Source organism: Lycorma delicatula, chromosome 3 (assembly GCF_047948215.1).
Source record: "Lycorma delicatula isolate Av1 chromosome 3, ASM4794821v1, whole genome shotgun sequence".
In the NCBI taxonomy this organism is placed as follows: domain Eukaryota; kingdom Metazoa; phylum Arthropoda; class Insecta; order Hemiptera; family Fulgoridae; genus Lycorma; species Lycorma delicatula.
The window spans coordinates 115,177,620-115,205,560 of record NC_134457.1 but is presented as its reverse complement, the minus strand read 5'-3'; the positions used below and the strand labels follow the sequence as shown (position 1 = coordinate 115,205,560).

The 27,941-nt window shown below is 30.5% G+C and overlaps 1 protein-coding gene across 1 annotated transcript; it reads right to left on the bottom strand.

Moving 5' to 3' along the window:
* Positions 1–1,770: 1,770 nt before the first annotated feature.
* On the bottom strand, positions 1,771–26,033 carry LOC142321916 (pleckstrin homology domain-containing family J member 1-like). The gene is made up of 5 exons (XM_075360435.1): positions 25,437–26,033; positions 21,613–21,698; positions 12,542–12,711; positions 7,390–7,453; positions 1,771–3,148 (listed from the first exon to the last, which is right to left on the bottom strand). Exons 1-5 carry the CDS (start codon positions 25,546–25,548, stop codon positions 2,987–2,989), a joined length of 594 nt encoding a protein of 197 aa, XP_075216550.1. The 5' UTR covers positions 25,549–26,033; the 3' UTR covers positions 1,771–2,986.
* Positions 26,034–27,941: the final 1,908 nt, after the last annotated feature.

Genomic DNA, 27,941 nt, shown 5'->3' with positions numbered 1-27,941 from the left:
AATTATGCCTTGTTGGTAGCTACACTTGGAATCTCAAGGTGTATGCTGGAAAAGATGAATTTTAGGGAAAGGGGTTCTAGAAAAGTATGTGTTGGAGCTTGGTGGACCATTACTTGATGCAGGACGAACACTTAATTATGATAATTGGTACACAAGTGTATCATGAAGGCTTCTCAGTTACTTGATCAATATACACATCTCGTTGGTATCTTAAGGGGTAATCGAAAAGGAAATCCAAAACAAGTAACAGAGACCAAACTGAAAAAAGGTGAAATAGTTAGAGCCCAAAGTTCTGGTACAAATAAATGACAATCTTGAAATGGAAAGATAAGAGGGACATGTTAATGATGTCAACAAAACACAGGGACAAAACAGTAACAAACCAGAAGAGAGGGAAGGACATCGTGAAACCCAAGGTGATAACAGACTGCAACAGTGTAAAACCACTTATAGATCTGTCTAAACAAATGAACTCATATTCCAACAGCCTTTGATGTCAATCAAGTGGTACTGCAAGATCATTTTTGAACTTCAACTGTTAGGTTTTGTACAACTTTGTCAACAAACAACAGAAACCAACAATAGTAGTATTGTTTCCGTAAATAACATTTACGGAAGATGTTGGAAACCAAGATGAGGAAACTTAAGTCAGTCAAGATGGATCTAAAAAAGAGACTGCAACAGTACATAGGCTGATCAACACTGAAGGTAAGATACAGGAGCAAGTATCAACAGCAAGATAAAGGTGCCAGTGGCTTCAACAAAATAAAGAGGCAAGCAGAAGAAAGAGAAAGCTCAGCAAAAACTGTCAAAAGGGTAATGACAAATTTCTTCTCTTTGTGACCTTCTTTTGTCTTGACTGCTTCAGCGCAGAACACTCAAGCTTTGTGAAATGAATTGACTAATTCTGTTATCTCATAAAACCTTTGATGATCATGATTTTGTGTAAAAATGTTCTGTATTGAAAAATTTATATCAGAATTGATTACAATGTAACAGAAATGATGAATAGAACTGATATAATGTTACTGTTTTCTGTAAATAGTTTTTTTTGAATGAGGTAAAGTATGATGTAATTAATAATAACAGTAGATAGAGATGTGTACAGGTAATTTGTAATGTTAATAGCTAGCTATAAATAAATATTTTCTTGTTTATAAACAACAATTAATTTAAATTAATCATGTAGTCTCTCTAAGGCTCACAGCCTTAGGAACCTCAGGAAACCGTGACACAGTTTCCTGATGTTCTTAAGTTTTGCATCTAATTTTTGGCTAAATGTGTAAATGTATTATATTTTTAATGAATATTATTGAAATAAAATGTTAAAAGAGATAACATCTATGGCCCTAATGTCAGTGTTTTATATATATACCTGATATGCTAGTATTGTATGCCTGTGCTAATAGAGCACAGAAAGAAGTAACTGGTGGGAGTCAATGTGTTATATGTTATGAAAGAAAAGAAAAATAGCAGAATTTAATTAAAAGCAATAATTTACTAAGGAAAAAATTTAGATTTTAAAAGGGCTGAAGGCAGATATAAATACCATGACTATTATATTTTTCAATAAAGAGTTATAGACTGTACAGTTGTAATGTAAAAAATCATACATTAACATTGAAGAACATACTTAATCTAAATACATTACATATTTACAATAACATGTATTATAAATGTATTTTTACATTATGTATTCTAATAATAGTGAGATATTTTTATGTGATAAATCTTACAGACTTATCACATACTGAATGTGTGAGAAATACCATTACATGAGAAATACACTAGGTACAAAATACAAATAGATAAAATTAAGTTACATATAATATATTCATTTTATATAAATATAAGAAAAAGTAAGTTAAATATAAGTAAGTAAAATTTATTATGTTTTTGAAGCATAGCACTAATTTTTTTATAAAGATTAGTTACAGTAAATCTAGACAATTTTGCATTGGGTTCATTGCTGACATGCAATAATGTAAGCCATTCAGCATACTTCATATATTAATGTTTTTAATTTGCAAAAAATTAATCAAGAACAACCAACTATCCCGAAAACAATAACATAAGTATGATTTTAATTATTTAATTTTAGAATTAAGGTAATAATGTTTAGCTTTAGTATCTTTATACTTAAAGAAGCAAGAGTGTGTGTGTGTGTGTGGACATACACAAATACACTATAAATTAAGTTTTTAGTTTTGATTTACCACAAATTTTTAAATAAAAAAAAAAAAAATGTATTATTAAAATTTTATTTTTAGAATAATAAAGTTTAAGTAAAATTAAATAATTTCATTTTTTTGGCTTTAAATCGAACAACAATAAACCGAGCAGACAATATTTTCAAATCTTCATGTACTTGCCCCCATAATGGCTGGAATTTTAACCAAATAACAAAGTAAATGTACTTAAACAATACTGCTGAATTTTTTTCTGAGGTTCGAGCTGCACCAAGCTTTGGATTATTTTGTTCTATTTGAAAGTACAAAGTATTTAACAGATGACCTGGAATTTAATTTAAGTTAGTGCTAAGTTTAAATTACAACAATTTTAACTGAAGGTAATAAAAAACGCTATACATTTCTGCTTAACTAGAGGTAAGACACAAGAGTATTACAAAAAAATAAAAAATACAGATATAATTTATTCACACACAATTTCTTAAATTCTACTTTCATTGAAATGGATTCTAAAAAATTTAAATCAATATTAACGTTTACCTGCTTAAATATTTTAAGTGACTAATCAATCAATGGAGTAAGCTGTACAATATTCTAATTACTTATAGCAATGCAATACAGCAATTAATATATAAAGAATAATAAGCTCATGAAAAACATTTTAATGTCTTTTAATATTAATAGATATTACACAAAACAAACACAAAAATCAGTCTTGAAAAAAATTCTACTCTTCTATTCACATATATATATATTTAAATGTTTATACCACAGTAATTAATATTTTGTACCGCATATCACAGTTCAATAAGGTTACCTTCAATAACACTAGATTTACTTGCCACTGTTGTTTTAGTCAATAAAGAAATGTGACTTTGAAAAGATGCTTCTTTATCTTCTTTACCATCTTCAAAATGTCTGATGGTTCCTCTGTTATGTGGATACATCAATAATGGATCCTGAACCATATTTTAATAAATAAATATATGATAAAACTTACATGAAATAGGACTTATTAAACATATAAAATTCAATTAAAATAAAATGATGGTAGTAATCTTATAATTTTAAACTAATAGATATACTGCATTACTTCTCATTTACAATGTAGTGTCCACTTGCTAAAAGTGGCAAAACCAGAAATAAAAAAAAACGACTGAAACGCATATTTCTTGAATGCCAAAAATGTATATTATTGCAACATTTTTTAAAAACTGCTAAGATAAAAAATTTAAGAAGATGCAAAAACTTTTTCTCAATTATTATAAAGAATATGTTTATTCCTATAAAGAATGAAGATGAATTGCAATGATGTTTTGATGTTGAAAACATTTTGCAATGAAGTTGTATAAATACATAGCATGCTGTAAATGCAGGATTGAAGACTGATTAGAAAAGGTTTCCTCTTCATATAAAAAAAAAAAATAAATGGTACTAAGAAAGATTTGCAATAAGATCACCACATCTGGTTGCAAGTTAGTGTGTGTTTAGTCAAGATCCAACCTGCACTGTAGCCACTCTAGTCACTGTTTGCTTATTAGCTGTGTTAATGCAAAGAAGTAATGATATCGTCATAGCTGAAAACTGAATACCGGGCAATTTCGCGCATGGGTTAAGGTGATAGTGTTTAGAGGAAATGACTTCTGTGTTTGGAGAGGATTATTCTCATTGTACAACATTTAGATGTACTGAGAATTTGAAAGAGGATATCTTGGCCTTGAAGAGCCTGCAAGGTCAGGTCGATCATCTATGTCTATGACTGGGGGGAACATTATTGTAGTATGAGAAATGTTGAGACAGATAGGGGTGTGACCTACAGCCAAACAGATGTGTCCTTGGGGATTAATGCACCAGCAGTTCATGCTTTTCTGAAAGATCAAGTTAGAAAGTTTTGTACCCTTTAGATGCCATATAACTTGGCTGATGATCAGATGGCATGCGGTGTTTCATGGTGCTGTGAAATGCACCGTGGAAAAGTGGAAAAGCCTGCCTAAAGGGAGTTCAGCGTGTGATGCTGATGAGACTGGATGCATTTGCTAGAGCTCTATCATTACAGTTATTATTGCAGTATTTTTTTCTTTGTTAATAGTTTTTGTGTTTTGTGATCTTGTTACGTGTTTAATTGTTTGTTTCAGTGTTGTTATTTATTTAGTTTGGATTTTATTTTTTGTTAATTTTTAGGGCTTCTGTTAGATAACCTTAGGTGATTTTGATTTTCAGCTAAACGGGTGATTTGATATTCAGATCACCCTCTAAGAGTGTAACTTGAACATGGTTAAAATAATTGTTTTAGTTGTTTACATTAGAAATGGTAGCCATATTGGTTAATTCCTATTGGCTTTCATTTGTTTCCATTGATTGTGATGGGTTGTTTTGTTTATTTTGTTGTTTTTGGTTGCTAGTTCGTTTTGTACGTTTATTATTTAGTTGTTTATTTATTTTGATTTTAATTTCATTCTATTCTCAGTATGAGTGATTCGGATGACCGGCGTCCATGTTCTCCCCATTTTCTCCTGGATTTCTTAGATGGAAAGCAGATAAGGAGGAAAGGGCACAAAGGGGTAAGAAAGAAATATATGTTATGAAGAGGCACAAAGTAATAGGCAAATTAGAATGAAGGAAAGAGTGTATTGGCGGAAGAAGAGGGAGAAAGAGCCTCGGGAAGCCAAAGAGGTCAACGTTTGAGAGGAAAAGGAGAAAGTAACTAGGATCGGTCAGGAAGTTCGATTGAGGCAAGTCATTGTGGCTGTAGCCGCTGAAGAAAGCAGTGATGGATCTGATGGTGGATGTATCGGTGCTGTCACTACAGAAGGTGTCAGGTCGTAAATGACAGCAACAGAAAACTTCTGGGAAAGCAGAAGCAGCTGCGGCAGCTGAGAGAGTGGTTAATGTAGTGGCAACTGAAGAAAATGATTCCAATTTTGATGTTAGAATAGTGGAAGAGATATTCGGTACCTCTGTAGGTCCTGAGAAACAAAACTTACTGTCCATGATGGCCAAAAAGACTGTTGCTGCAGCTCTGCAAAAGTTGGAATCCTGATTAGCTTTCACTGACATAGTCTCTATGAGGTTGTTAAGGAACTAGTGGGCATGTTCAATGGACTGTGAGTTGAGATCAAAGAATTTGTCGGCAATCTTGAAAATGTTAAAGAAAGAAGTGTAACATTCATACATCCTGACCCTGTAGGGAAGACACCCTCTGCCACCCCCTCTGTTCCGAGCCAGGAACAGCAGTAATGTGCATTACATAACTGAATGTGACAAGCAGACAAGTGCTGTTTTTCTCAGGAAAGGTAGGTTATTTGTGGATTATGAATCTTGCAAGTTTAAGGATTACATTCCAATGCTCCGGATTAGGGCATGTGGCCAAAGCATGTAAGTGCAAGGAGCGACATTAAGCAAAGGACCAATTAGGAATGCAGATGGTCCTCCTAATTGTGTTAACTGTTCTCATGATCAGAAGCCTGCATCTCATGACTGTAGGTCAGATGAATGTCCTGCATGTAGGTGTGCACAGGAGGTGTTGTTAACAAGATTTGATTCCTAGATCTAGGTGATAGTTCAGGCAGTTCAAAGTTATTTTATGCTTATGTTCTATTTAAAATTATGTTTCGTTAGGTTTCTATTTTTTGTTAATATGTGTTATTGAACTACTTGTATTGTTTCTGTTGCTGTCCCTGCTTCTTTCTTCATGGATTTCCTAGCTTTGATATTTATAGGTGTTCTCTTGTATGAATGCTTTTATGGTTTTGTTATTGTGTTTCGTTATTTATAATTTTGTATGTTTTGATATTTTTATATGTGTTCTCTTGTCAACATTTTTATAGTTTAGTTTTTATAGTTTTGTTATTTCATTGTAGTTTTATTACTTTGTCAGACTACTTGTCTTCTTGTTAGGGTTTAGTTAGTTTTGTTATTGTTTATTATTTCGTGTTTTGTGTTATTATTGTCTTTGAATGCTTTGACTGTTCTTGTTTTCTTATTAGTGTCTTCTAATTTGTTACTTTGTTATTTTCATTAGTGTGGTTTCATATGTATCTAGTTTTCTTTGGTGTTATGTGTTGAGCTCAGTCTCCTCTCGGGTAGGTCGTGCAGCTCAATCGGTGTGGTCTTGTTTGACGTTTGACTTGTCTGATAAATGGCATCAGTTTAGGGTTAGTGTCCATGTTAGGTGACCTACACCGATGTGAATGCATTCACATTGGTGGCATCTTGACAATGTCAGACTGAAATATGTCTTGAGGCTATTGAAGATGACCTCTGGTAAAGCCCCTAAGGGCTAGATATAGAGGGGGTGGTGTGGTGGTCATACTCGTCACATGGTGGGTGTCTTCTCCTCGGGGTCATGATGCCTGCCTAAAGTTGTCAAAGCTTTCAAGTAGCTATGCTCAAACTTAAGGATGGAGATATGGTTTCTTCTCCATGATAACTCTCCAGCGCACTGCTCTGAGTGTTTGGTTAGCAGAGGAATAAAACTATTAATGCACCCTTCCTACAGTCCTAATCTTGCTCCAAATTTGTGCTGTTCTCCAAAGCAAAGAACAGTCTGAAAGGGAGGCATCTTATGTGCGATGATGACCTCCTAAGGGCGTGGGATGATGAGTGTGCCCAGATCTCCAACAATCATGGCAGAGATTCTTTGAAGACCGGTTTTGAAGGATGGAGAAGTTTATAATGTGTGGTGGAAAAAATTCTGAAAAATTATAAAAAATAAAATCATACAGTAAAACTTTCCTTGCGCCTTTTGTATTGACTGAATATATTACCCAGAGAAGGTATAATTTTATTTCTAATTTATTTCATTATTTTACTTATTGTTTGAATAAAAAATCATTGTTGTGGTCAATTTTTGCTTTTTAGGTAAACATTGGATTTATAGCATCTACATGATTTCAAAATCTTTTGCAGACTAATTCAAATTTGATTTTTTAGTGGGTGCCTAGAAGTTAAGTGTAATAAATAAATTATATTTAGCTTTTGTATATTAGATTCCTGTATTTAAAATTTCAATTAAAATTGTTAAAAATATATAATATTTTAAAAACTGTTGTGTGAAACTCAAATTTAGTAAAGAATTAACAAAAAAGATTGAATAGAAGAATGAAATCCTAAATACTCTGAAACATATATATATATGTTTTTGGATAGATCATCAGACAAAAATGAATTATTACACAAAAATAAAGAAAAAAATACTTACTATTCCTGTTATATTGTTTATTTTTTTCTGTAAAATAATCATCTGGGATCTGAGATATTCATACCTATAAAAATAAAAGGCAATACATGTATAGTACGTATATCAATTTTAAAAATAAAAATGATACTGCAACACAGTTTATATAACAATAAAATTTATCTGTTTAAAATAATACTGCTCAAGTGGAATAAACATCTGAGGTACTCAAATAAAAAGTACAGCGAAAAAATATGCACTTTCTTTGGGGATGCAAAAACTCCCAATTTCGAAACTGTTTGGGTTTATTAAATAATCATATGATGCATGGGGAAGCTGGTAGTGCATCCATGGAAGAAGTGGAACCATTTAAAGTTAAGTTAAATGAACTCATAAAAGATAAATCACTACAATTGTACCAAATATACACTGGAGATGAAAAAGAAGCTTTTTTTCTTGCTTTTAGCTTTTCCAAGCCAAAAGCTTGAAAAAAAATTGCCAGGCTGTAAATGAAGTCTTTAATTAATTTAGTCTGTCTTTACAGACTATCTGCTCTTTTTTGTGCAAATGGAGATGGAACACATCGGCTTAAGTTGACCATTATCAGTAAATTATCAATTCTGCAAGTTTTAAAAACCTTCTTCCTGTTAATTATTCCACTAAAAAAAAAAAATGGTTTAATTTAAGCATTTTCGAAAATTGGTTTTTTCATAAATTTATTACTGCCGTTTGTCAATTTCAAAAAGATGTTCTAAAAATACTAGCTGAAAACGTGAAAGCTATTTTAATTTTGGATAACGTGCCTGCTGCACATTCTCTTCCCAAGAAGAATGTAAGCGATGATAGTAAACATCAAGTGCTTGTTTTTGACACCTAATGTTACATCACTAATTCAGCCTATTGACCAGGGGGTGATAGTTGCATGTAAAAGACTATCAGCAAAAATATTTAGACGAAGTTCTCGTAGTGTTAAAAGAAGAGGAGGATTTAATTACAGATAAATGAGGGGAAAAAATGTTTCAAAATATTAAAAATTATTTGATAAAGTCAGCAATTTTTAATCTAAACGATGGATGGAATTCACTGAAAAAGCCAACCTTGGTGCATGTCAGGAGTGAACTGTTCACAACTTGTATGAATGTTGAACATGAATTGAAGAATTATCTCAGTGAAGCTGAAGACCTTTGCAAAATTTTCCAGAAAAAGGAGAGACTGCAATAACTGAAGACGATGTGTGGGAATGACTGGAAGAAATAGAAAGTGATCCTGGGTTCCAGATTCTAAATGATGAAGTCATTTCCAAGAATGACAGCAACTCTAATGATTCATGTGAAAGTGAACCAATAAACAGAGCTAAACTTTCAAAATTTTGAGAGGCTGTGGATATGATAATTTCATTTATTGATGCACAAAAGAACAAACAAAGTTTTCAACTATATTATGAAAACTTTAGGTGATTTAAGGAACTTATTATAAACAAACATCACTCTGGTATACAATTAAAAATCAACTTGTTTTTTTAATCGAGATCTGTCACCATGTCACTAATATGAAAACATTTTTGTTTTCCTTTCTGGGTTTGTTTTTAGTTTTTTCCTAAATTTTTTTATGGTATAATTTGAGAATTATAATTTTTGTGTATTAGTGACAATTATAGTATTTAGTGAGATTTGGTTGATTTTATGTGATTAAAACAAATTGTACAGTTTAGATTTCTATCACCAGTTCAGTCACCTTACACTTTGATATGTGTTTACATCGTACTAAAAGACAGACCAAGTAAGTTCTACAAAGTGGTTTTTATTTTTTAAGTTACTATTTTTTATTTTATTTTTTTATTTTTTAAGTTACTGTAGTACTGTACTGTATGTTAAAGTTGTAGAGGCTATATAATCTGTTCAAACACTTTCTTAAGCAGAAGAAATGCTCGACTTGATGTAATTTCCGATTTAACAGACTTTCACAACAAACATCAGCATCCTCCAATTAGTCTGTTAAACATAGCATTGACTGTATAAATGTGCTGTAAACAATAATTATATATATATTATTGTTTCAAATAGCTAGTTAAGGTTCTAAAAGATATGGTACACTGCCAAGCACAAGTTCTTTTTTTTTTGGTTGGGCAAAAATGCATCATTGCCTGGAATGAACATAATACAAGATTACAACGAAAAGAAAACATATTTCAATAAATATATTAGATAATCGATGCACAATTGTGAATCTGTTATTTGATGATAATGTATACTTGTAAAAATTATTTCTTACATTTTCCTAATTATTAAAATAAACTTAAATAACAAAACAGACTTAAAAAACAAGATAATTATCAGAAAATAATACTTCCAATTATTTAAAAAAAACAATTTAGAGACCAACTGCTATGCACCTGGGTAGGAGGTAAGAATTTCTGAAATTTGGATATATGTAAAATTTTCCAAATAATTTTCTTGAATTTTCACATGAAAATATACTGAATTTTTCAAAATGACATCAGGACAAATATCATTACATTATAACAATGCAATCCTAAGCAATGATCATAACAACATGAGTTATATTTTCTTTTTACTTATTTTAAGAATATTAACAGCTACTACAAGATATTTTGTTTTTTTAATCCTTGCACTCTCAAAAATTGAAATAATAAAAAAATATTTTTTTAATTTGACTAAGATGGCAAATTTTTTTATCAAATTATATATTCTTCATTCTACTGCACTTACATCTTTTAACAACCATGGAACTGGTTAAAATGGATTGGATTCGACAGTTAATTCATTCAAATAAATATGTTTTTACTTTTGATAAAAAACTTTCACAAGCTATTTTCTTTAATAATACTGCTGTAACAATTATTACTTCTGCCAAACTTGTCTGTATATTTTTTATTAAACTATCTTACGGTTGAATGTAATAATTTACACTTTATGGTTATTTCATTTACTTTCAAAACTGATTCTCTTAATTTCAAAATTTTGTATGTTTTCTAAGTAACTGCCTGCTGTGAATTTTTGAAGGTCTGTTTATTTCCCTTTTCTGCTAACAGACCACTAAAACTAATATATCTTTAAAAGTATAAGATATATATTTATACTTACAAAAATTTAAATCCTAATTGAAACTATCCAATGAAATTTATTAATTAAAATGAATATAAAGTTACATATAAATACAGTATAACTACATGTTAAATAAGACAACACAAAAACATGGTAAAAGAAGTCTTAATCAATGTTAATTCTTAATGAAATATCATAAGAGGAAGTCACTTAAGTAGGTCAGATAACAAAATAAAACTGATATTTTAAAAACCTTAAATTAAAATTTAAAAACTGGGATATTACATGAATGTTAAAAAAAATTACTATACTGGAGCATAAAATATAATAAAAATGAAACGGTTAATTCAGCACTGAAATACAAAAGGGGTATTCTATCAAAAAGAAGAGATGAGGTTTAGGTCAAGGGAAGTTACAAAACTGCATGTATATTAAGGGTATGTAAATAGTAATAAACATTCTATTTCTTTGTGCATCCAGCCAATTAATTACTTTTAGCAAATTAAGGGTCTCATTATAGCAAGACCCTTAAGTTGTAAATCTGTAAATTTCCCTGTAAATATGGGTTGTCTACTGTTAATATTTAACAACTGAAGCTAATTACTGTTAAACTGAAGTTTAAATACCCACTTAGATATAACATATAAGAAAAATATGAACACATGGAGGCTTCTTGTCAAAAATATTATTATTAATATTAAACAATTTATGATACTGTTGCTCTTACAGTCCAAAGTGCTCAAACATAAATTTTTTTTGTTAATACAGAATGAAAAAAATAACACTGACCAGTTTATAATAACAGAACTATCATTATGCTGATACATTTGATAGCAATACATACACTAAACTAATAGTTATAGAGGAAGAAGAGAAAGAGTTGACACACAGAGGATCACATGTATAACTGGAATTTCTAAAATATTTTTTTTAAATGTAGATAATACATTACTTCTACATTATTACAGAGAAAATTAAACATTTCATTCAGAATTTGTAAAACACATTTCTAAATTTTAACTTAGTTTAAAGAGGGTAATAAATAGTTTTATTAATGCTATCTGATGTACAAATGAAGGGACATTAATTTAAATGTTATAATTTTAACAATGGTTATGATTTTCTGAAGTACAAACATGTAAAATTTTGTTGAACTATATTGGTTGTAACAGAATACAAGAAGTAAAGCACTGCTCAAAATCAAGAAATCAAGTACCTTAATTTGATATTTCTTGACGTTTTGAGATACCTTGAGTTGTGTCAAAAAATATGAAACCCTGGTTAAAATATTCTATATGAATGGTTAAAGTATTAGTATGAGTACTCTTTCTTCCTTTATTACACAAAACATTATTGTACAACTATAAAATTTAGTGTGGTATTTTATATAATAGGAGCTTGAATCTACTAAATATTAAAAGATTCCAGTATGATGGATATTTAACGAGAGGCAATTTTATTAGACTAATGAATTAGGTACCAAAAACTATCACTGAAAATTTTTTGGGAGAAAGCATTTTTAAAAAACACCCCCACAAGTCACAATATTGCTTTATACCATTTTTTAATTTTTAGTTTCAATCTTTTGACTTTATTAGGGGGTGGGTACAGCTTTCAGTCCTTATTACAGGTAGGAGGTAATTTTTATTTTTCTACACAAAATGACATTAAGCTGAGAGTAGTTTTAACGGTTTTAAAAGTCATAACAGTGATAGGGAGTATATTTTTAAACTTAACCACTAGAAGAATAGTTAAATTTAAAGATTGTAAATACTGGTGAAGTTACATATTTTTTATGGAGTAACATCAATAAATAAACTTTGAACAACTGATAAAGATTGAAATTTAAGATTGATCCAATCACATACAAAATTCTCTTTTAGTAGTTTCATATCAATTTTCCAAGATTTTTCTGTAGTTAGTTAGGCATGGATTGAATTATTAAAGCTAGCATTCTTAATAAACCTACTGCAGAATGGCAATTCAGCAATTAGTAAGTCAGAATTGATCAGAGGAATAGTACATTAACTTTTAATATACTATTATTATTATTATTATGCTATAAAACTTGAATAATAGAATTATAAAAATAGATTTTATTCAGTAATTACGTTGCATGTTTAATGGTGGAAACCCAATTATGTACAACATCTTCAGTTCTAGCAATAAAATAATGTTTCTTATCCGGATCATCACTGAATGTCATAGAGAACGCAAATGGAACTCCTGTACTTAGTTCTGCTTGAATACTAGAATTCTCTAGTACGAAGACTCCAGCAGGCTGAAAGATTTAATGTACAATATTATAAATGATTGCTGATAAGCTATACCAGTGGTTCCCAAAGTGTTTGCCTCTGTGCCCTGGGAAACCATGACTTTCTCACAAAAGTGCCACAAAACAATATACAATTTTCATAATTTTACTTCTATTTTCAATTCCATGTCATAGAATTTGTCAACTTACACTTTTCTGTGATCGAAAATGTGTTCTATTTATTTTTACCAAACCCTTGCAAAAAAATAGATTGGTAATTTCAAAAAAGTGTACTTGTTATAATTTGACATAGGGAGCTGAGAATCAAAAACGTTTGGGAACCACTGAGCTACACAATAAAAAAAAAATTAATAACTTATAATGTAATCTACATAAAAATCCTGACTGCACAACTAATAAATCACAAGAATTATTCTTATATTTTTTAAATGAAATTTTAAGTTCTCTAACTACAACAAAAGTGACAGACCAAACTTCATATGTAAAACAGGATTAGAATATTCGATACCATAGGCCAATGGTGATAAAATAATATCAAAGCATTCACTGTGATCACCGACTGAGATGAACACAGTGGCAGACTAAAAGACTAAGATTTTTGAAGGGCATTGGCAGCCCATATCACTTACTACTGTATGCAAGAAAATTGCTAATTCTAACTTGGGTCTGGATCTGCTCTGACTGGGTCACCTATTTTTTTTTTCAAATGACTGAAGATGAAGCCTTGTGCTCTCAGTAGGCCAGACCTAGTTTCTCATTCTGTGGACTGATTTCTAGATCGAGTCAGATCCCTGTACTTCAGCTGTACTTGATGACACAGCAGAAGCTAGATGACTTCATGTGACAGGGTTAACTGTTAGATCATAAATCATTATAATTATTGTTAAGATAATTTCTAGCGTTTTCAAAAAGTCATCAGCATAGGATGGAAACTGTTAAATTAAAATTTTATAATAGCAAAGTTCTCTTATTCAATATCATATTGGTTACTGGTAGTTCTAAAGTATATACTAGCTGAAGACACTTTTGTTTTCCCAACTGTTTTAAAAGGCATTAACTGCTGTGGTCATTAGTTACTAATATATACAGAATGATTCAGGAAGAAAAGGAAATAATATAGGAACTGATTCTACAGCTTGAAATAATGAAAAAAATCCTTACAAATTATGCCCAAAAATGCTTTGTTATCAAGTTATGGCAAAAGAAAAATTTAACCTGGATTTCAGTTCCCCTATCAAGATGAGGTTGTACTGAAATTTTTAAGGCATTATGTAAGGGGTAAGCTTGATTGTTTCTTATGCATTTTAACTTTAATGATCAGATAAAATAGGTCCCAGAACTGTATCTCCTGTAGTTTTAATGATATCCAATGTAAAATAGAAAAATTCAGTGATGAAAAATATGGTTTTTTTTAAGTTTGGAGTACAATATAAGTTTGCTAAATGACTAATAAATGCGTACATATTTTTATCAAAATTTGTAGAGGATGTTATTCTGAGAAACTGATGTACTACTCACTGCTATAAAATTGTGGTTTTATGTTAATAAAAAATGTTAGGTAGTTTAGTATAACTTTGATTGTGTTTAATTAGTTTTATGTAGTGTTTACACACAAGTTATGTAATATTTCTGTGCACTTAGTTCCACTCTAAACTGTATCTACATTTTTTCAATTGTTTCTGAATTAAAAAAAAAAAAAATTCTTGAATTCTTTATTTTGAAAAATGTTGTCTCTTCATTTATGTAAAATATGCTGATATAATTTCTGTATACGGCTTTTGCAGTGGAAGTGCTACAGCTATGCTGGAAGAAAACAAAGCACATATCCTGGATAAGTAGTTCCAAACTGTAAACTATTTTGTAAAATTTTTAATAATCTCTGTGAGAATGGTATACTTCCCAGTGCTTACGTTTCATCTGAATGCCAACTAGTATACAGTGATGAAACGTTTTTCAGGTAGTACAGCTTGTCCTACAACAAGCACATAATTTCTATACAACTTAACATTCCACAAAGTACAGTGTAGAAGGAATTACAAGCTCATGAATTGCGCTTTTATCATGTTCAAAAAGAGGTCAACACCTCCAGTTTTGTGATCATGTCAGATGACTGCAGTTTTGCCAATGATTTAACATTAATTACCACTTAATTCCATTCATACTATTTTCAGACACAGCTACTTTTCTCAGAATTAAGTTCTCTACAAGTTCTGATAATAAAATTTATGCATTTATTAGTCATTAACTTCAAACCTAAAAAAACAAGTTTTTCATAACCAAATCTTTCTGTTTCACAGTGGATGTCATGAAAATTACAGGAGGTACTAGTTAATTTGATAACAAAGCATTTTCAGACATATGTTTATATGAACTTTTTTTTCCTAATTTCAAGCTCTAGAATCAGTCCCCAAATTATTTTCCTTTCCTTCTTAATCATTCTGTAAAAGCCATTAGTATGCAGATATATTGTATCCAGAGTCATTTAACTTCAGTGATTTATTGAAATTGATTTTATAAGTATAGCTTTAGGCCGACAAATTTTATCCTTACTTACACACCCTTCAATATCCAGGATGTTACAAATTATTCCAATAATGTAGTACCATCTGGTTATAAGAGATGTAGTTAATGGTCTTAGTTGATAAGCCCTTTCTGACTTTAATATTCTTATTTTAACAGCAAAAGTGAGAAAAATTGGCAATACAGATTAAACTAATGCGACAGAGAACAAAACACAATTAAAAAAAATAAATTATGGTTTATATAAGTATCATGACTTATGCTATACTGTAACTTTGGTAAATTATTATTTATTCATTTATTTCCATTAACAAAAAGACTACAATTAAAAGCATGCTAAGAAAATTACTCTTTTAAAATCAGCAGATTATGCATAGAGGAATACAATATTCTCATTTAGTATACACAAATCTATAACCATGAAAATATATAAAAATACTGATAACTAAGATGCTAAGTAAAAGAAAAGTATGATAGAGAAGGTAATACACACAAAATGTAAAAAAATAACTACTGTAATAATAAAAATAATTAAATTAAATTATGATCAAAGGGAAAAGAGAGCACTGATAGCACAGAATTATTGTACTATACCTGTAGCATATCAGGTTAGTAAATACATTTTAATAGTTATTACTGATAATAACTATAATACTAATAAACATAACTAAACTAAATAATAATCAAAGAGAAACTAATAAAAGAATTTAAGCAACCAATAACAATCTTAGAAAACTAAGAACGCTGGTAACAAAGAATTGTTGTTCCAACAGCATATTAAAAATATGTATATGCAATAAATATTTTAAGTACAAAAGTAGCTCCAAATATGAATTAATATAGAGAATCAATAAATATTTTTTAGGCCAAATTTTTAATTAAAATGAAAAATGATTATGTAAGTTTTCTGGTAATAAATATAACATTTTGGTGAAATCATAATGCCTTTGACCAGTTGCACTCCTCCCAACATCCATTATCTCGGGACGCCTGAGACAGTTCTTCTTCTATGATACTCTTGTAGCAAATAATTTTACTTTCAGTTTTTAACTATTCAGATTATTTAAGTATTTTTATGTACAATTTTCTAATACTAAAGACTGCCATCTTGATAAATTAGGAACATGAAGGACAGCAAAAATAGTTTTTAAACATAACTAAAATAAAATTACTATTATTTAAAATATTTAATTTATACATTTAAAAAAATAACATCCATCAGACAATTATTCAAACAACTTGGATTAAATTCTGAAGAATAATTTCTGTTATAAATGTTAAGAAACACTATCACCAGCATTATTCTAAGGAACAAATTATACAAAATCAAATAAAAACTGAATTTCCATAAAATGACAAATGCCAACAGCAGATGCTTAAGAAAACTCAAAAGAGAACTGAAGGCAAGCTCTAAAAGGTTCAAAAAAATACATTAATTACTGATTTTAGCAAAAATTAATGATTGATATACACTGATTATGTTTGCTAATATCATCAGTACCTTAAGGTTTCAAATTTTAAAATTTCATAAAAATTTTCTTTAAGAAGTTCTTGTACCAATCAGCACTGAAAATTCAGATGGCACCCTGATAAGTTCAGACATTAAACAATAAACAGAAATGTAGATACAATATTATTAAATATTAACTTATGGCAAGTTATGTTACTATTTAAAATGTATAGTTTAATCTGAAGCAATGAATCAAATAAAAAAACATTGATATAATAATTGCCAACCACAAAATAAGCAATATGATTACTCTATAGCCTAAAAAAAGATAATAGAAAAAATACTAGAGTTATATTACAAAAAAAAAAAACAGGATAATACAGTATCAGTCATAAGTTTAATAGAAATGGGGCGTTTTCTACTGAAAGGCATCATTAAAAAAATAACTATATTAAGCATATATCAAGAGAAATGATTAATTACAAAAAATTTGTTACACTAATTTTTAATTAAAAATTTTTTAAATTCTAATTTTAATTTAAAATTAAAAAAAAAAATAGTTGTAGGTTACTTCTTAATACTACAGATTTCTGAGTCTATTGATCAACACTTAAATTTATTTACTCATGAAAGTAGAATATTAAGTATTTCTCATTTAGTATCTATTTCAAAAGAGGCGCTATATGAATTGATGGTTATGATGACAGAAATACTAATTTGACCAAATTAAATAGATACATACTTAAAAGAATATTAAATAATCAACAAGAGATATATATTAAAAAAATATGACTGCAAAAAAAAAGAAGATAATTATACAGGTTAATTAATGAGCGTACAGGTGACAAATTTGTGCACAGTATAATTTTTATCAAATTATAAAAATTTATCTAAATATATATATATATATATCCTGACATTCTTGGTTATACAAGGATTCCAACACAGGGTCATACATCTAACACGCAGGGTCATATCTAAGTCAGTTCAGTCATTGCGCTGCTATGGTGGAACATACATACACACTAAATACATTACGCTTTTTTTGGGGATTTATGTAAAAAGAACTGTGTGACATGATCGAAAAACATCATTTAATTTGATATAAATATTATAATTTCCTGAATTACGTAATTTTTTGTTGTCACTAAATCTATGGATATAGTTTTATCTAAAAATATGCTTTCACATTAATTTCTAGAAACAGATGCAGCTTTGTAAACATATGCTATGGAGCGTTAAATAAGATCATTTCTGAGTATATCAGTTAATTTTTGTTCTGGTTTGGTTTCATTATGATTTTGGATTATACTAACAATTATCACATTTGAATTTTTTAAATCAGAATATTGGTTGCGAATAACTGTGATCTATTAGATCAAGAGGGTACTGTTGCATGTAAAAGTTAGCCTTCAACCTATTAATTGTTGAATACCTATTAGCCGTTTGAATTTTGAAAATCAGACATTGTTTGCAGAGATATTATAAGAGCACCTCATTGCACCTCCCATAACAGTGCCCTAGGGGCACTCTGTTTGTTACCAGTTGATGGTGATGACTGGACTAGCCATGCATGAGATGCGCGCATCACCTCACCACTCTAGCTTCACACGCAGTCCCCATGGGGAAGCCCTTTTATTTTTTTTTTTGTCTTCAGTCATTTGACTGGTTTGATGCAGCTCTCCAAGATTCCCTATCTAATGCTAGTCGTTTCATTTCAGTATACCCTCTACATCCTACATCCCCAACAATTCCAAACGTGGCCTGCCTACACAATTTTTTCCTTCTACCTGTCCTTCCAATATTAAAGCGACTATTCCAGGATGCCTTAGTATGTGGCCTATAAGTCTGTCTCTTCTTTTAACTATATTTTTTCAAATGCTTCTTTCTTCATCTATTTGCCGCAATACCTCTTCATTTGTTACTTTATCCACCCATCTGATTTTTAACATTCTCCTATAGCACCACATTTCAAAAGCTTCTAATCTTTTCTTCTCAGATACTCCGATCGTCCAAGTTTCACTTCCATATAAAGCAATACTCCAAAGATATACTTTCAAAAATCTTTTCCTGACATTTAAATTAATTTTTGATGTAAACAAATTATATTGCTTACTGAAGGCTCGTTTCGCTTGTGCTATTCGGCATTTTATATCGCTCCTGCTTCGTTCATCTTTAGTAATTCTACTTCCCAAATAACAAAATTCTTCTACCTCCATAATCTTTTCTCCTCCTATTTTCACATTCAGTGGTCCATCTTTGTTATTTCTACTACATTTCATTACTTTTGTTTTGTTCTTGTTTATTTTCATGCGGTAGTTCTTGCGTAGGACTTCATCTATGCCGTTCATTGTTTCTTCTAAATCCTTTTTATTCTCGGCTAGAATTACTATATCATCAGCAAATCGTAGGATCTTTATCTTTTCAACTTGTACTGTTACTCTGAATCTAAATTGTTCTTTAACATCATTAACTGCTAGATCCATGTAAAGATTAAAAAGTAACGGAGATAGGGAACATCCTTGTCGAACTCCCTTTCTTATTACGGCTTCTTTCTTATGTTCTTCAATTATTACCGTTGCTGTTTGGTTCCTGTACATATTAGCAATTGTTCTTCTATCTCTGTATTTGAACCCCAACTTTTTTAAAATGCTGAACATTTTATTCCAGTCTACGTTATCGAATGCCTTTTCTAGGTCTATAAACGCCAAGTATGTTGGTTTGTTTTTCTTTAATCTTCCTTCTACTATTAATCTGAGGCCTAAAATTGCTTCCCTTGTCCCTATACTTTTCCTGAAACCAAATTGGTCTTCTCCTAACAGTTCCTCCACTCTCCTCTCAATTCTTCTGTATAGAATTCTAGTTAAGATTTTTGATGCATGAGTAGTTAAACTAATTGTTCTGTATTCTTCACATTTATCTGCCCCTGCTTTCTTTGGTATCACTACTATAACAATTTTTTTGAAGTCTGTCGGAAATTCCCCTTTTTCATAAATATTACACACCAGTTTGTATAATCTATCAATCGCTTCCTCACCTGCACTGCACAGTAATTCTACAGGTATTCCGTCTATTCCAGGAGCCTTTCTGCCATTTAAATCTTTTAATGCTCTCTTAAATTCAGATCTCAGTATTGTTTCTCCAATTTCATCTTCCTCAACTTCCTCTATAACACCATTTTCTAATTCATTTCCTCCGTATAACTCTTCAACATATTCCACCCATCTATCGACTTTACCTTTCGTATTATATATTGGTGTACCATCTTTGTTTAACACATTATTAGATTTTAATTTATGTACTCCAAAATTTTCCTTAACTTTCCTGTATGCTCTGTCTATTTTACCAATGTTCATTTCTCTTTCCACTTCTGAACACTTTTCTTTAATCCACTCTTCTTTCGCCAGTTTGCACTTCCTGTTTATAGCATTTCTTAATTGCCGATAGTTCCTTTTACTTTCTTCATCACTAGCATTCTTATATTGTCTACGTTCATCCATCAGCTGCAATATATCGTCTGAAACCCAAGGTTTTCTACCTGTTCTCTTTATTCTGCCTAAGTTTGCTTCTGCTGATTTAAGAATTTCCGTTTTAACATTCTCCCATTCTTCTTCTACATTTTCTACCTTATCGTTTTTACTCAGACCTCTTGTGATGTCCTCCTCAAAAATCTTCTTTACCTCCTCTTCTTCAAGCTTCTCTAAATTCCACCGATTCATCTGACACCTTTTCTTCAGGTTTTTAAACCCCAATCTACATTTCATTATCATCAAATTATGGTCGCTATCAATGTCTTCTCCAGGGTAAGTTTTGCAGTCAACGAGTTGATTTCTAAATCTTTGCTTAACCATGATATAATCTATCTGATACCTTGCAGTATCGCCTGGCTTTTTCCAAGTGTATATTCTTCTATTATGATTTTTAAATTGGGTGTTGGCAATTACTAAATTATACTTCGTGCAAAACTCTATAAGTTGGTCCCTTCTTTCATTCCTTTTGCCCAGCCCGTATTCACCCACTATATTTCCTTCCTTGCCTTCCAATATCCAAATATTATTAAATTTTCATCTCCTTTTACGTGTTTAATTGCTTCATCAATCTCTTCGTATACACACTCTACATCATCATCATGGGCGCTTGTAGGCATATAGACGTTAACAATCGTTGTCGGTTTAGGTTTTGATTTTATCCTTATTACAATGACTCTATCGCTATGCGTCTTGAAATACTCCACTCTCCTCCCTATCTTCTTGTTCATCACGAAACCTACTCCTGCCTGCCCATTATTTGACACTGAGTTAATTACTCTAAAGTCCCCTGTCCAAAAGTCGCCTTCCTCTTCCCACCGAACCTCACTAATTCCTACTATATGGGGGAAGCCCATTATTATTAAACAAAAATTTTTTTTAAATTTATTTAATATTACTTTATTTTATTTAACTAAATTTAATTCTATTATTTTTGTAATATTATTCATTTGACTGATTTGAATTATTTAGTTCAAACCCAGCTCACAGTTCACAGTTTATTAAAGCTTACGCTTCACCCCAGCAAATCTCCGCTATTTTATATATATATATATATATATATATATATATATATATTATATTATAAACATACAAAACGTATAGCACTCCTGGTAATATAAGGATTCCAACATTCTGTGATACTTCTAAATCGGTTCAGCCGTTCAGCTGCTATGGTGGAACAAACAAACATAAATACATTACACTCCTTTTTGAGCAATCGGGTAAAAAAATATGAAACAATCACCTGGATTTTTTTTTAGTTCACGAATTTTGTTTTTAAAACTAATATTTTTATTGCACTGTTTTATTCAAAGAAAATCAATAAAAATTGAAGATAAATGAGAAAAAATCTCTGTTATAAGATAAAAGTGATATAAAGAATAATAAAAATATAAAAAAAAAACATACCTGCTTTAAATCAATTTGACCAACTTCATTGATTCGAAAGTAGAAAAGAAGATTTGATATCAATTTAAACCAGCGCTCTTTAATACCTAAAAATAATTTTTTTTAAAATTATTAAAATTCTGTGAATTAAAAATAGTACTTAATGTAATTTTATAGGTATAAAATTTTGTCCAGACTCAAAAAAGGATAAATAGCTTACCTATGCAGTTAATCATATCCATCAGTCATAAGCCTATATCCTTCAATAACATTAACCTGGTAAATTTCAAAATACAGATATTTTTTAAACAATCCACATAGTAATGTATATCATCTAGCTTCAATGAATTTAGTAGAAAAAGGGGTCTTTTTGTTCCTACCCACAATGGTTTTTTTTTTTAGTAATAACTATTTAAACTGCTTGGTAACTTATCTACATATTGACATTAAAGATCAAACTTAACTTATGCTTGCTTCGCTTGCTAACCTTGACCAGTGAGCAAAGGTTAAGTTTGCTTAATTTTAATTATATTTATAATTTCTCAGCAAATTCATTCAAAAACCTTTATTTTCATTAATTTTAGTTTTGTGCTAATTGAGTTTTAACAATGAGTGATTCTGTTGCGACACAAAACGGAGAAAACCAATAAGTAACTCGGAAAAAAATTAATCAAAAATGTATATATAAAACCTTAAAACAAGATAACCCTGAAACTGTAGTCTGAGACACTGCTCAGAAAGCAAGTAGTACAACAGGTGTTGGCTAAAGAAAGAAATCTTTAATATAATAAAAGGACCTTTTTTGGTAAGCGGGTAGTACTATCTTTTCTTAAAAATCAGTGGGTATTTGCAGAGAAATTATAAATATAATCTAACCAAACTTAACCTACGTTTGCTTCACTCAAGGCTAGCAACCTTAGGTTAAGTTTGGTTCTTAATGTCAAAATGTAGGTAGGTTACTAAAAAATAACAATTATTTTCTTAATGCAATAGTAACTAAATAATTATTCTTAAAAAAAAAAAAAAACATTGTGGGAAAAAACAGAAAAGACTCAGAAAAAGATCTAATGTATATAAATTTACAAAAAACATTTCTCCAATAGTAAATATTATTTCAAGGGCAGTGCTCAAAAAAATAAATGAAAAAATCTCTAAAGCCACTTGTTTATTACTCATTAAAGCTTGTAAATGGACAGTAACTCTACCTGGCATGCCTAAAGTAACGTTGCCACTGCTAATATTACAGTAGGTTGGTGTACCTCAGCAGGAGATCATAGGTAGTAAGAAGTCGGATACTTTGTAGCACTCTTGTTAATAAAAGGAAACAAACATATTTCCAATTTGTGCATTCATATGTAAGCATGTGCATAAATGTATGTAAATATGTTGATATTCCTAATGCCTCTCCTATTTATTATTAATCCTGAAAATTTAATTTCCTTTTCCTTAAATAATCATGTATACTATCTGCAATACAAAATATAAGAACATCTGTGAGAGAAACTAAACAAACAAATGTAGGGTAATAGTTTTTTCTGATGGAAACACACTACTGAATTGGCACATTAGCAAGTCAAACATGTTATTTAAAAGTGTAAATGATGAAAAATCAGAATAACTATTATACATTGCCTATTTTCAACCTGCAATATATATATTTTGACGTAAATTAATATAAAGACTTTTACTTTACAATGATGGTCACTAAAATTGTGAAACCTCTGCATGGAGTCTTGTAAAAATTATTCTTTATGACCTCCATAGCATCATAAAATGCTATGGGGAAGTGATTTGTTACTGTCCTACTAAGTTGTCATTGTAATTTGTTAATGTTCTACTAAGTTATCACTTTACTATTAAAAAGAAGTTTATTTTATACATTACAGATATTGATTTAAATACTTATTTTTAGTTATCTGTAGGAAAAACTATTTAGCAAGGTGACAATTTAAGAAGCAATCAATAATGACTAATACGGGATCAAATAGTTGCTCAGTTTTTAAATTTGATGTAATCTAAAGCTGACAATGTAAATATCTAAAGCAGATTTTTTGCAGCATTTGCTAGCCAGAAACAGATTTTTTTAACATGTAATTTTTAGTTTACCATTCAATGAAAATTCAATTTTTAATTCAAGGCAGGTCATCTACTTAAACCAATCAATCTTTTTAATTGGGTGATTATGAAATTGCAGTCTTTTAGAACTGATTAACATAGTCAATAGGTTGACATATCAGATATTGTTAAATTTAGTAAAATATATGAGAAGGAAAGCAAATATATGATGAAGTTTATTTTAAATCTTTTATTACTTTTTAATTTCAGAAATTTAGAGTAGTTTTGATTGGGCAGTGGCGGCTTGTACCTACAATTAGCGAGGGTGCTGCTACAGAAAATTTTTAATTTCTTTTAAAATTGTGTAAAAGGAAACAAACATGTATAAAAATAAAATTTATTCAGAAACTTGATAAAATCCTAAAAGAACAAAATCAAACATTTTTTACTTACTTTAACCTAAATTGTTACAGTTCAAGCTTGTTCTATTAATTTAAAAATGAAATCCATTCTCGTTTTAATTTGTGCGAAAAGTTCAATAATTTTCAACTTGATCACATGCAAAAACTACCTTCCACCAGCACACCAGGGTTGGCACTGCGGGAGCGACAGTGGTCTCTCTCTCGCAGCCTCGGGTGCAACTTCCTATGTGCATAACAGCCTAACACCCTGCCACTAGAAGGTGTATACACAGATTTTTGTATCTTTTTCATAAATTGGGGGATGGCTACTCACATTAAGCTTAAGGATTATATATTGTAAAAGTATAAAGAAAAAAGAGCTCATTATATTAAATGTTATCTAATAATATCAAGTGGAAATAGGAGGTGCTGCAGTTCCACAGTGCCTATACACGAGCTGCCACTGAATTTGGGTGATAACTGTTGAAATATGTTACCTATGATTTTTAGGAGGTGATCATCCCGAGAATGTTACCAAAACATAGGAAATTTACAATGGTCTTACAGAAGGCAAATCCTTAAAAAAATGATAAAAGAAGAAAAGGTGACTACTGAATAAAGATAACTATTAATTAAGTCACGTTGTATAGTTACTGTTAAGATTTATCTATTCTTAACATTTTTGATATGAAATTATTTATTTAATAATTTTTGGCAGAATCAAATATACAATAACTATATTACAGCTGTGTAACAAACACATAGCTTGCAGTAACAGCAACTGTTTTTGATACAGGCATCATAAAAGTATTGCAACTTGTATTGTTACTTGTCTCCACTATTAATCAAGAAACATCTCAAAAATTGCAAAGTGTAAAATTAAATGTGATTGGAAGTCGTGTTTTGTACCTTTTTCAACATATCACATTATTTTGGCATCATAGTAAGAATAGTTTTACTGCTAGTGCAGATTTTGGTCAAAACTGTATATTGCTAATGTCATAATAGTCCAAATGGTGATCATGACCAACAGATAAAAGCTGATCAATATCTACTTAAATAGCTTTAAAAAATGTATGCTTCAAAAACATTTTTATGAATTTAGTTTTTCATAGTTACAATTGTACATGTAAAATGAATTGTGCATGAACAAATGCAAAAAAAAAATCAATTCATTAATTCACTAAAATGTTTCACTTTTGTTGTATTTTATTTATTATTATATAGAGAAAAAATATAAAAACTAGTGTCTTAGTCACAAAACTTAGTGTATAGTGTCGACTTGGCAGAATCGAGATCATCTGTAATTCGTCAACCAACAAAATTACGTATAAAAAAAAGAACTAAATATAATTGTCTGCAAAGCTGTAGTAGTCTAACAAACAATACCTCCACTAGTTTGAGTGATGTTACCACTGGACGACTTTTTGTAATTTAACCTTCCTTCCAATTTAGCTTCCCCTAAACTTAAATGAGCAAGTTCTTTATCATTGAATCTCATTTTATTTTTACCTTGTCATACTTGGAAATTAAAGCGACTTAAACAGATAAAAAAATAACATAACCTACGAAGTTTACTTCCTACACAACACTTTCACATCATAAAGTAACAGAAAAATAATTAAAATCAGTTAAAATAACTAAGTGAAAAAAATGAAATCTTAATTATCTCGAACTGAAGAAAAAAGAGAGAGATAATCTAAAACTAAAAATGGTAACCGGAAAATATTCGCAAAATGTTACATTCCAGCTGTTATCTACTGTGGTTACGTCACTTTATTCCCGCGTCAATGAATAAACAAACGGGAATATTTTAAACTTATAACATGAAAAAGTATTTTCCTAAAAGTGGTTATTTCATTATAATCAATTCAACTAATTAATCGCTTTCGCTAGACAAGAAAATAAACACGACACAATATTTGTTACCACGTTTATGTCAAACTAAAATTAAACTCTAACGTCACGACCTTGAAAAATTTGTGAATTGCTAGTTACCAAAAAATTACACACAAGTAACGAGCTGATGCAATTTTTTTTTTAACTTTCTTCCTTTTCTCGTCATTTGTCACTAAATTTTTTTTACAGTTTTTTAAAAAATATGTTTTTACGTAATTTTGAACAAGGAGTGCTTCAAATGTATAACCAAAACATTTTGAATTGGAGCCAACTATATTCTCAGTTAAACAACAGATAAAAATAAATACATTTTTTATAAATATTAAGGTCAAAAGAAAATGCAAAAAAACATAGAAAGACAGTAAAGTAATTCTTTTTTAGATGTAGGTTGATTTTTATACTCTTTAAATAAAATGTATCAAAATTACAATAAAAATATACAAAGTATTAAAAAAACACAAGACTTAAAACCATCTCGCATACCTTTTTCTTTTTTCTTTTTAGACTGGAAGAATACGAAATTTCCAATCAACAAAAAATTAATCTCATTGTTCAGCATTCATTACAGAATTAAGAATTAATTAATTATTAAGAAAACAAATATAGTCATTACTTCAAAGGCACTAAATTACGAGGCATGTTTTTAAAGTAAGTACCGTTTTGAAATTCCGCCGCTGCTACGCTGTGGTCGGCATTCAACAGATGCGCACTGTGTACCCGCATCTGTTGGCAAGCCACAGACACCATTATGGAAATATTCGACTGTTTTTTCGTTTGTTTGTGAGTATTTAAAATGCCTCCGCTGGTCGAGAATCCCGCCTACTGTGAAATACGTGGTGTGATTTGTTTTCTTAGTGCTAAAGGTGCGAAAGTGGCTGATCGTCATCGAAAATGTCATCGTCAGATCAGTGAAATGTATGGAGAAAACATTATGAGCGATGGAATGGTACGAAAATGGATTAGATCATTTAAAGATAGCCGCCAGAATATTCATGATGAGGAATGAAATGGACAACCTTCTGTCCCTTACTGAAGATTTGGTGCAGAAAGTTGACGAAAAAGTGAGATAGAATAGACGCTTTCTTTCTTTCTATTTCTTATTTATCTGAAGAGTTTTTCCAAGTTTCAAGAAGTATTGTCCATGAAATTGTGACCGAACGCTTAAATTATCGATGATGATTGTGTCAAAGCGACCGTGTTGCAGTGGTTGATAAGTCAGGCGGCAGACTTCTATGACGACGGTGTTCAAAAGCTGGTTGCACGATACAAGTGCCTTAATATTGATGGCAATTATGTAGAAAAGTACAGGCCCTCACGTAAAAATAAAATTGTTAAGAATAGTGTACTTGTTTTTTTTTTTAACTTCAAAATAGTACTTACATTAAAAACATGCCTCGTATTTAAAACTTGTGCATCTTTATTTTCTTTTTCCAAAAATATCTTTCTATTGAGTGATGAGTGAATGAAAAGCAATTAGTTCAAAATGACACATATTCTGCAACAAGGACTGCCCGCCGCTCAGGATCACCCTCACGTTGAAGCGATAGACAGCCTGTTTCAAGGCTGAATTCACTGGATCACCATTGAGCAAGCCTCTCTCGATCAGAACTGCGGGGAATTGATGAGTCAGTGGCGTAGTTGAAAGCCGCTGACAAACTCCTGGCCGGTCCTCTAATTACAAAGACTCCAGATCCCGATCCAATGTTCGAAGTCTGGCCGAAAGAAAGTCAATAAATTTCCTCCGGTCCGCTTGTCTGTACAGGAAAAAACCCCGGTGAACTGGAAAGTTACATCGGTAGCGCTCATTCGAACCACCAGCAATCCCATAAATAATCAATCGATGATAACTCGAGCAATCATCAACCACGTTACAGTTACAGATATTGGCAGAAATAAACCCATCAACGGTAACATCGATATTCGTTCTACGAAACGACCGACGCCCATCTACATTATCTGCGTAGGTGGGAAACTCACCAGATATATTGAATACCT